Raw genomic sequence first — 12059 nt, forward strand, 5'->3', positions numbered from 1 at the left:
ACTCAAGTCAATGGAAAAATAACAACAAAAAAACTAAACCAAACCACCATCACCACCACCACCAAAAAAAACCCAGCTAAAAAGTGGGCCAAAGAAGCCATTATCCTCAGTAAACTAATGCAGGAACAGAAAACTAAATACCACATGTTCTCACTTATAAGTGGGAGCTGAACAATGTGAACACAGAGACACAAGGAAGCAAAGAACACAGACTGGGGCCTGTCGCGGGGTGAGGAGGCGGGAGAGCATCAGGAAAAATAGGTAATGGATGCTGGGCTTAATACTTAGGTGATGGGTTGATAGGTGCAGCAAATAACCATGGCACACATTTACCTATGTAACAAATCTGCACATCCTGTACATTTGCCCGGTAACATAAAAAAAAAAAAAAAAAAAGTGGGCCAAAGACCTGTATAGACATTTCTCAAAAGAAGGCCTACAAAAGGCTAACAAGTATATGAAAAGGTGCTGAACATCACTAATCATCCGGGAAATGCAAAATTAAAACCACAACCCACAATAAGATATTTCTTCACACTTGTTAAGATGGCTTTTATCAAAAAAAAAAAAAAAGATAAATGTTGGCAATGATGTGGATAAAAGGGAACCCTTGTATACTGTTGGTGGGAATGTTAGTATAGCCATTATGGAAAACAATGTGGAGGTTCCTCAAAAAACTGACAACAGAACCTCCATATATATGATCCAGCAAACTCACATCTGCATATACATCCAAAGAAAATTAAATCAGTATGTCCAAGTGAAATCTGCCCTACCATGGTTTTGTGACATTATTCACAATAGCCAAGATGTGAATCAACCTTAACAGATGAGTGGACTTTAAAATATACAACAGGTAATATTCAGCCTTAAAAAAAAAAGGAAATCCTGTCATTTGTGACAACATAGATAAACTGAAAGGACATTATGTTCAGTGAAATAAACAATGCACAGAAAACAAATAATGTATAGTCTCACATGTGGAATCTAAAAAATTATAATCATAGAAGCAGAGAAGTAGAATGGAGGTTATCAAGTGCAGGGAATGGGGAGATGTTGGTTAAAGGCTACAAAGTTTTAGGTAAACAGGGGGAGTAAGTTCTGGAGATCTATTGTACAGCATTGTGAGTATAATTAACAATAATGCATAGTACACTTGAAAACTGCTAACAGGGTAGATTTTAAATGTTCTCATCATAGGTAAGTATGTAAGGTGATGGATATGTTAATTAACTTGATTTAAACATTTCACAGTGTGCATATATCACATCATGTTGTGCACCATAAATATATGCAATATGTCATTCATCAATTACAACTTCTTTTTAAAGAAAAAACTCTGACATAAGCAAGGAAACAGAATTCCAGGAGGGATATGCTAATATCGTCTCTGATTTCATATGACTTTTCCTGCCCCTACTTCCTGTTTTCACCATTTTCCTCATTTATAAGCCTGTTATAGAATACTTATTTTCACACACTGCCTTAAATATTTTTTGAAAAGGCAGGGATTTCTTTTAAAAGGTAAAACTGAATCAGAAGACAATAAGATTATATTCCCTTTTTTTCAGTTACACCATTATCAGGTTATATGACCTTAGGTAGGTCACTTGTATTTTCTGTGCTTCAGTTCCCAGCCTTATAAAAAACAAGTAACATCCTTTCTCCAAACCTTAACAGCTTTTGCTATGGCAGGAAAATACAGAATGTGGGAAAGTACTCTGAACAGGAAAAAGCACTATAAAAAATCCCAAGAAAGCTGCACATTGCATTCTGTTGTCCTTACTCAAAGGATACATCAATAACAATTTCAAAGAACAAATAATTTTACCAAAGAATAGTAACCTGATCATACATTGTTTTCAGTAGGAGTCCTTTACTCTCCAGCAACTTTAAGACCTCTTCAGATTTTTCACGATAAAATGATTCTCCTGAATATTCATCAAAATATACTCCCAGACGCTAAAAGAGTTCAGAAACAAAAAGACAAAGAAATGTTAATTGAATCTCCTATTCTTACCCTAAGGCAAAATTAAGGATGCTCTACCACCTGTCACACACATGAACACAATAAAAATTAAATCAAGGGCTGAGTGTGGTGGCTCATGCCCATAATCCCTGCACTTTGGGAGGCTGAGGCAGGAGGATCACTTGTGCCCAGGAGTTCAAGCGCAGCCTGGGCAAGATGGCGAGGACCTCTTTATTTTTGTTTAAAAAAAAAAAAAAAAAATCACTCCTCTCCTCAAACCTCCTAATAGTTTCCACTATACCGGTCAAGTCCTCACAATGGTACTGTGCTGTGCAATACAGTAATCACTAGGCCCAAGTGACAATCTAAACTGTTAAACTGGAATTAAGCAAAATTGAGAATTTAGCTCTTCTGTCACACAATTCACCCTTCAAGCCACATGTGGTTGGTGGCTACTGAAGGAGACGGCCACAGATACAGAAGATTCCCATCACCACAAAAAGCACTGGACAGCCCTAGAGAAATCCTAGAATTATGCCCCATATGCTACTAGCTCTTCAACCTTCTCCTGTCGTTCATCTTGCTTACTTACTTCAGTCACATGGGCTTCTTTACAAAACTGTCATTCCACCTAAACACTCCATATCTGATCTCCCCAGCTAGCATCTAGCACCATCTAATAAAAACATAGTTGTTTCTTGCTTTGTTTAGTTTGTGCTCTGTCTCTAGGCTAGAACGTAAGGTCTGCGAGAGCAAGGGTATTCCTCTTCTATTCACTGTTGTATATTATCCCCTACCCACCAAATCTTTATTAAACGAATCGGTTTGTTTATTTATTTATTTATTTATTTAAAGACGGAGTCTCGCTCTGTCGCCCAGGCTGGAGTGCAGTGGCGCGATCTTGGCTCACTGCAAGCTCCGCCTCCCGGGTTCACGCCATTCTCCTGTCTCAGCCTCCGGAGTAGCTGGGACTACAGGTGCCCACCACCACGCCCGGCTAATTTTTTGTATTTTTAGTAGAGACAGGGTTTCACCGTGGTCTCGATCTCCTGACCTGGTGATCCACCCGCCTCGCCCTCCCAAAGTGCTAGGATTACAGGCGTGAGCCACAGAGCCCGGCCTGAATCAGTTTATTAACCATCACATACCGGCCTAAGGAAGTGAAAGAACAAAAAATAAATACGAAAAAGTGAAGGAATGCTAGAACAGAAAAGCCAGATAAAAATGAAGTATGAGAATATCACCTGACACTGCTTCAGGATTATTTTGCAGTTCTTTCAGCCCAAAAAACAAAATCTGACTCTTAATTTTAAATTCACCTACAAATCTATTTTTAAAACACAAGTTTAACATGCAACTTTACTATGCAGGTAACAGCCGAGAGCTGCACCGCATCATGGGAAAGCAGAAGGGAGGGTCAACCAATACCTTGTAAACCCGAATGTACTCTTCAATGCTCAAGTCCCGAAATTTTTGCCACAGTGAAAGTGCTTGCACATCACCCAGTTCCAATCGTTGGAAGAACTCCTGTGCTGCTTTTGCTACACTTTTATCATCTGCTGCTTCTTTATTAACTTGTACATAAACCTAAAAGTACAATAGTACATTAAATGAAGTATATAACAGGTCATTGTTATCTCTAATACGGAAAGAAAGCAAAAAAAAGCACATTCTGAGAATTCTCATTTAAAATTTTCCAAGTTGGGTACATTACAGAGTGTAACTTTTCTTTTTTGCCACAGGCCCTTGGTGAAGCATATAGATCCCTTCTCAAAATGTTTCTAAATTCATAAAATAAAATACACAGGGTTACGAAAAAAGAATTACTCTGAAATAACCAAATAGCCAAAAATTAATTTGTGATATAGTAATGGAGGAAAATACTCAATTTCTGAGAGAGGTTAGGGAAAATAAAGTATAATTTTTTCTTTCCATCTAAATCCACAGATCCCCAGGGTAAGAATACCTCTTTAAGACTAAACTGGCATTTCTTCTGTTTTTTTGTTTTTTGTTTTTTTTTCTTCAAAATGCCATATTATTATCCTGTAACTTCGCTGAAAAAGGTTGAATAAAGTAGGATGGCTCGATCTGGCAAAGAAACAGCTAAAGGATGATTTAGCATTTATTTTAATCAAAGATTTTTAAACGGTTCTCTAAACAGCTTACTGTGTAAAGACCAATAAAATAGATGATCTTGGTAAAAAAGACAGCTTTTGGATAGTTAGTATAATTATACTCTAAACTTAAGATCCTAAAAACTGTGTTGAGCACCTCTTCTGGAGTTTTATTGTGCATCACCTGTCTTAGCTGGTTTAGTTCCATACTCAGCCAAGGACTAGGGTGGAGCTGATAGTTTATTAAGGGCTCAGGCTTACTCTTCCAGCTCTAGGAATCTGTGTTCCTAATGTAGTTTCAATCATTTTCCAGTCTCCAAAATATAATGTTAATAAATGACATTAAAATATTAATATTATAGTTTAAGTAGTATTGAAGTTATACATATGGACTACAAATATTTACAAATTGTAACTCACTTGCAGGTTGAAACATCAATGATAACTTTACTATCATATTATTTCCAGAAAGCTATTAAAGTCTCATGAAAGCAATAAAAATTGGTGAATAAACTATGAAAAAATAAGGCTTCTAAACTCTTACAATGTTATTATCAAAACATCCGGACAGCAGTATTTGGATAGGAAAAAATGATTTTATCGCTGGAGGACACATTGGCTTATACCCACTAGATACTACCAACAAATGGGACAGGGCATTAAACATCTCTCAAGGTAAAAATGTTTCACCTTTCATAGATGATTTATATCACTGGAATGACAGACTTAAATAAATAAATACTGCTAAATAAAGTTAAAATTACCTTTTTCTTTCCCCTAGAAAAGAGTTAACATAGCAGGTCTGATACTGTTATATTTAAAACATCCTGCTTGCAAGGTTGGCCACCGGCTGGCATCTATTAACTTAGATTTTTGGGAATGTTTCCACCAACTTAACTGATAAAAGTGGTCACTGTGCCTACACTGTGGATGCAAACAGTACAGCTTAGGCTGAACTTCCGCTTTCCTTCTGGGAGTTTGGGATTTAGGACATTCTAAGCAGAGGGTACCTACATGACCAACTCTCAACAAAAACTTTGGACATAGGGTATCTAATGAACTTTTGCCAGTGGACATTTCACATGTATTCTCATAATTTGCTGCTGGAAGTATGTGCACCTTGTGTGACTCCACTGGGAAAACTTGGGAGTTTGGAAAGCCTGGTTTCCTCTGGACTTTACCCCATATGTGCCTTTTCCCTCTGCTGATTTTGCTTTGTATCCCTTCATTGTAATAAATCATAGCCACAAGTAAGACTGTGCTGAGTTCTGTGAGTCATCTGAGTGAATCACTGAATCGGGGAGAGGGGTGGTCTTAGGATACCTGACACATCATAAAAAGGTGATATTTATGTAGTCCTATTATAAGTCCAGAATAATACATACAATGTCAGTTAGAAAACAAAGAAGATTTTGATAAAGTATAGGAAAACAAAGAGGGTTCCCAAAAGATAGTAAACTGCAGACTTCTTGACTTTTGAATGACCCAGCCATTGACAACTGCTTAACAGTCCAGTATACAGATGTTAAAAACATAAATATATATTCACAAGTGTTTTTTTATTCTATCTCACACACATACGTACACGTGCACACAAGTTATAAGCAAACATATGTAAAATGTCCTTATTTTCACAAAAGAGTTTAGTTTCTTTTTTTCCATAAAGCCTTTCTTCAGGGTGAAGTTTCTTTGTTTTTAAATCTAGGACTTTAAACTCAAATAACCAAACATTTAAAAATCTATCATGCATTATGATATAACTACTTTAGAAAAAACTTCACCAGAATCTTCTCTTAAAAAATAGAATTAAAACAAAAAGCCCTTAAAACGTGAATATTCTTAGTATTTCCGCAATATGTAGTTATAAAACAAACATTAGTGAAAATCAGCTGACACTATCAAAGAGAAAAGCTTTAATAAGCACTTCCCAATATACCTATAAATGCACAATATAAGTCTATACAGTTACCATGAACCTTTTTAACCCTTGGAAAGTACGCATTTTGAAGATATCTTCATTTTAAGGCTAAATTTAGACACAGAGATAAAAAGGCAATTTTAAATTTGGGCTCGATAATAAGGCAGCACGGCTTAGTAAAGTTTTTGAGGATGGAAACACAATTTTTCTCTTAAAAGAAAACACAAAAACTAGTTGTGTTTCCATTAGGGAATAAACTAAGTGTCTTAGACTTCCTTAAAAAAAATTAACATTCCCTTTTCACTATTTCTAGATGTTGGGCCTGCCAAATAGCGTAACATTTTATTTTGAATTTAACTGAGATAATTACAGTAAGCTCTTGGGCTGATCTGCCCAAATATAAAGAACTAAGCACGAAAATTAAAAGTAGTAGGCTAAGCCTTTCTTATCCCTTTAAATTTGATCCTAGAATACCATTAGCTACATGGGCACACTTTAACTCCTTGATGTGGGGCTCTAACCCCACTTCTAGCCATGCTTGTCTTAGAAATACTGAGAATAACTGCTAAGGATGGTTAGCAAAACCTAGAAACCAGAGACCCTTTTTTCATATATTTATTTCATCTTAAAATGCACTGAATTTTTACCTAGTTTAGAAAAGAACATGTAAAAATATTCATGATTACAATTTGAACAAACAACTTCATTGTTTAATGCTGTTTCATGCCTTGGTCAGAAATTTCTTAGCTGTTAGTTGATTCTGAACATGAAATGAAAAATTAAAGACATTCAAATGAGTTTATATAATTAAAATTGAAAATATCAATACTGTAAACAGTTAACAATAAAGCCAAAATGTGGTAGGTAAAAAAATAACTAACTTGAGCTAATTCATGAGTTATCAAATTTCTCCTTCTTAATACATTATTAGTAGAATATAAACTGTATTTCACCTTCCATTCATCTTTTCATATTTAGAATCTCCTACTTTTACTCTAGGTATATATATAACCACATTCATTATATCTTACATCTTTATTCAGGGATGATAATTATTAACTCCTTGTAGAGCACTACACACTAGCACCTAATAAACGTTAACATTTCTCATGCTGATAAAAGTATTTTTTGCACATTTCAATGGTGTCAGATATTTACTGAGCTATTAATCTGTACTTGGTTCTTGCTAGGTATTTCAAAACTCATTCTAAGAGGAAGACTAAGAGGACAATGACACACTGTAGTGTTGTCTCAAACAAGCAGAGAAAGTAGAAAAGCAAGCAGTGTTGGGAAGGGACAGCAGGGAGCAATGGCCAGGTGTAGAAACTGCCAGGATAGAGAAAGGAGAATTACCTGGAACGGGGAGGAGATGGGGAAGACTTCCAGGAGGAGCAGAGGCTAGGAAGCCCCTGGGGTGGTGCAGGCCCACAATGGGAAATGGTTCACAGTGTGTCTACATAGCGATCTTGTCTCTAGGCCTGCGGACAGGGCAAGGACCACCAGCTAACGTCTGTCACACAAGAAGAGCTGCATGCCTCCAAGCATCACATAGATTGGATACTAAACATGTAAGAAACCAGTGTGCACTGAAGACAACAGTCCTCTAGGACCGCCCTAGGAGGCACATAAGAGCCTTGGGAACTTTGCGTGATTTAGTAGGTGGGAAATTCTTAACAATGACTTACACTGACTCTTAAAAGTGATGGCTGGAATCAGATTTTCTTACACTTATAATTTAAAAACTATTTCTTACATATAAATGTTATTAAGGGACAAAATTCATACTAGCCTAACAGTAACATTCCCTGGAAAAAGAAACGTAACTTAAACAATGATGAAATCTTGAACGCAATTTTTCACAAAATAAAAACTTCAACTGCATAAATATCCCTACATATGACGAGAATTTAGTCGTGAATTATTTACTTAAAGTTGAGAAATTGGAGACTCTAAAGTTAGGAAAAACATTGTCTCTTGAGGGATACTAATTCCATGTTTTTAAAAATGACAGCAAGTAAACATTATCACTCACTGAATTGGTGCTTTGATCTTGTCCTATTTAAAAAAATTTTTTTTTGCCTACTGATATGGGGAAGCTCAGGGTCAAAACTATTATGTAATATTACCTAGTGATACATTAACCCCTGACTTTCTATTTTTCTTTTATTAAATGCCTATCACTGTAATTACCTTAAATCCTGTTAGAAAGGGGCAAGGTAGAAATATTGAAATAGAACCTTTGGAGGCCATTTTGAACTTAAAGAAATTTTTATACTATTTGTGTTATTATGTAACTTTTTTTTAGACAGAGTCTCGCTCTGTTGCCCAGGCTGGAGTGCGGTGGTGTGATCTCAGCTCACTGCAACCTCCACCTCCTGGGTTCAAGTGATTCTCGTCCCTCACCCTCCTGAGTAGCTGGGATTACAAGCATTCATCACCATGCCCAGCTAATTATTTGTATTATTATTATTATTATTTTTTTAAGTAGAGATGGGGTTTTGCCATGTTGCCCAGGCTGGTCTCAGACTTTTGAGCTCAGGCAATCCACCCACCTCAGCCTCCCAAAGTGCTAGGATTGCAGGTATGAGCCACTGCGCCTGGCCTATGTAAACTTTTTTAATGTCAGTGCTAGGATACAGGCTAATCCATATTTTATTGGCATGATATTTATCTCTTATAAGAGGCTGCCTTTACATTTCATAAGAATGGCTATGGTTACAAAAGCCATATTAATAGGCAATATGCAATGAGTCAAGTTATATTAATAAAACCTTCTATAGCAAAAAAAAGTGGTTAATATGCTTAGAGATACTGTTAGATATTAATGTCTATTCAAATAATTTAAATCTAAAAGGAAGCCTGATAAGCTACCTTTAAAAGTATTATTTAAATAGGTAAAAGTAAATGATGACACCCTCATATCCATGATTCAGATTTAATACCTGTTAACTTTTACCTTAAGAAATTACTTTTTGCCTGGGTGTGGTGGCTCACACCTGTAATCCCAGCATTTTGGGAGGCCGAGGTGGGCGGATCACAAGGTCAGGAGTTTGAGACCAGCCTGGCCAACATGGTGAAACCCCGTCTCTAGCAAAAATACAAAAAAATTAGCTGGGCGTGGTGGTGCGTGCCTATAATCCCACCTACTTGGGAGGCTGAGGCAGGAGAATCATTTGAACCCGGGAGGCAGAGGTTGCAGTGAACCAAGATCGCGCCACTGCATTCCAGCCTGGGCAACAGGGCAAGACTCCGTCACGGGAAAAAAAAAAAAAAAAAAAAAAAAGAAAAGAAAGAAATTACTTTTCAGTGTAAGTGGAAAAGCTTTTTGATATATTCTCTAAAGCTTATTGCAAATGTTTTCCTGAATCACTAATGTGAATTCTAAATAAAAAAATATTAGTTATTTAACAGCCAATTCACAAGGGAAGAGGAACTATAAAAAAACTACTTCCGTTTTGTAATTGAAAAAAACCAAATTAGAATAATTAAAGTTTCAAATGCTGGCCAACAAAATCCTAGGTCCCACGTACAAAACAGCTAGATGTCATGGGAAAAGAATGCTATCAGGTACAGAGAAAAACCAGTAGTGAAGCATAAGCACCAAAATGGAAACGCAATAAATGACTGTGGGTGTTAAATATTTTCATCAAAGAAATTCTGAAACTATCATATAATATCATTTCCAAGCTAGCTGAGAAACTGAATATACTAATACTGATTATAGTGCAATTTAGAGAATACTGATCATAGTTCAATTTAGAGGAAGGCAGGCCATAAAATCTGCTACTGGATGGCCTATGCCAAATTCAAAACAAATATGCCAGAAGGTTGAAAATGCCAAAACTAAACTACCAATTGTGTCCCTGGTATAGCAACTCAGGTGATGAAAGAAAGGAAAATTCTATGTACATAATTAAACCAATGGAAATCAATGGCTCATAAAGCCATTCTATAGTGGGGGTGTGGGGGCATTCACTGCATAGAGCACTCAGGAGCCAGACTACCTGTGCCAGAATCCTGGGTTTGGCCTGTGGTTTCCTCCACAGTAAACTAGGTTAACAATGTAAGTTAAATTCTGACAAATGGTAATTAGTGTATCCTATAATAGTTACTTATTTCCTGGACAAACAATACATTTTATATTCCACAACTTAAATATAATTAGAGAAGGGGGCAAAAGAGAACTATAAAAGCAGATTCATTCAGGCATTTACTGCAAGCCATAGTATTTAGGGTTGTGGATAGGGAAGATAAGGAAGACATGGTCCTTCCTCTCAAAGAGCTCACTACTAACTACAACTTGATAAGGTAAAAAACAAGTGTTCCATCAAAGCTTTGAGAAAACAGACTTTCACAAATAAGAAAGAGTAAATGCAGATCGTCTTAAAGTTTTCCTTCGAATAAATCAGCCAACATTATTTACAAATACACCAAGCACTTTCCAAGCTTAGAATCACTATCTCTGACTTTCTGGTCACCTTTCTGGTGACCAGAAATAACGATGGGGCAGAGATTCTGTATTACCACCTACGCTATTTGTGACGTTGCAGGACAAGCAAAGGCATCTTTCAATTATTAAATAAATTGAGTTGTTGACTTTCAGATTTTCTTTTAGAAACAGAATAACATCAACATTTGTTTAAAGCTCAAAAAAATTCCTCATGTATGCTAACAGTTGTTTTTGAAAGTAATCCAAAGTGACAAATGTAATTTTAAAATGAAAATAGTCTATAAAATTCGCATAAAGATATAATAACCTGTAGGCTGCCATTTTAGGCTTTGCATATTTTCTGTCCTGCAAAAGGAGAAGGAAAAGAGCAAGTGAGTACTCTAATGGTCTTGTCGTCTATTACAAATAGCAAAGTGGGTGTATCTGACTTGCCTTCTTTTGTCTTTAAATGCAGTTTCCCAGTGAATCTATTCGGCAAAAGAACACTAATGAAAGCAACACCATTATTATTCGACTTTTTAGTTATTCATAGAAGTACCCTGTTGCCCTTATTCCTTCCATATGTGTACCGATCAGTAAATAACCTCTAACATAGATGTTGATCTTCCACTATTTTTGAGTCTCTAAAGGCAGGAAATCATATTAAACTGCATAGAAAGAAATATATTCTTAGGTTTCTGTGGAGTTTGAAAACAGATTCTCCTGAAATATTTAAAATATTGTACAGCCTCAGCAATAGTGAGACTTCGCCTCCACAAAAAAACCCACAAAACCTACACCTATATATGGCCAGGCACAATGGCTCATGTCTGTAATCCCAATACTTTGGGAGGTTGAGGTGGGAGGATCGCTTGAAGCTAGGAGTTTGAGACCTGCCTGGACAGCATAGCAAGACCCTATTGCTATTTTAAAAATTAAAAAATAGGCTGGGTGTGGTGGCTGACACCTATAATCCCAACACTTTGGGAGTTTGAGGCAGGAGGATTGTTTGAGCCCAAGAGTTTGAGACCAGCCTGGGCAACATAGGGAGACCCTATCTCTACAAAAAATCAAAAAATTAGTTGGGTGTGCTGGTGTGCACTTGTCGTCCTAGCTACTTGGGTTGCTGAGGTGGGAGAATCACCTGAGCCTGGGAGGTCAAGGCTGCAGTGAGCCGTGATTGTGCCACTATATTCCAGGCTGGGCAACAGAGTAAGATCCTGTCTCAAATAAAGAAATAAATAAATAATTAAAAGATAAAAATAAAATGTCATAGAAGACAAAGGTTTACTATTTGTAAGATTAAATAAAAACTTTTGAGATGGGGCAGAAGAAAGACAAAAAGAATAACTCTCACATGTCATGCTGCACTCTAAATCAATGACACAAGGTCTCCAAGCAGGTATTTGTATTTTCTGCATCATGCCGTGTCTCTGTGTAAAAAGCGAAGTAGAGGTTCCCCTTCAAAGACACTTTCCTCCCCATCTAATTAAGGACAAATAGTCACTTCTCTTAGAAGTAAAATTTATTCAAAGACCTGTGCTAACATTCTTAAATATCTGCTAGCCGTAATAAAGAAATCAATATACTTTGTGTTCTTAGCTCCTACAATTTAGCCTAAATATCTGC

The 12059-nt window shown here is 36.5% G+C and overlaps 1 protein-coding gene across 5 annotated transcripts in view; it reads right to left on the reverse strand.

Annotated features, from left to right (window-relative positions):
* The window catches only part of RARS2 (arginyl-tRNA synthetase 2, mitochondrial), an 81064-nt gene that overhangs the window by 16374 nt on the left and 52631 nt on the right, over positions 1-12059 (reverse strand). For all 5 annotated transcript variants that reach the window (XM_030809461.1, XM_030809460.1, XM_030809458.1 and 2 more), the window contains 2 exons: positions 3398-3556; positions 1856-1962 (listed from right to left, as the gene is read on the reverse strand). In XM_030809461.1, the coding sequence (XP_030665321.1) occupies positions 1856-1962; positions 3398-3556 (266 nt within the window). The remainder of the gene's footprint in view (positions 1-1855; positions 1963-3397; positions 3557-12059) is intronic.

This window comes from Nomascus leucogenys, chromosome 3 (genome assembly GCF_006542625.1).
Source record: "Nomascus leucogenys isolate Asia chromosome 3, Asia_NLE_v1, whole genome shotgun sequence".
Taxonomy (NCBI): Eukaryota; Metazoa; Chordata; class Mammalia; order Primates; family Hylobatidae; genus Nomascus; species Nomascus leucogenys.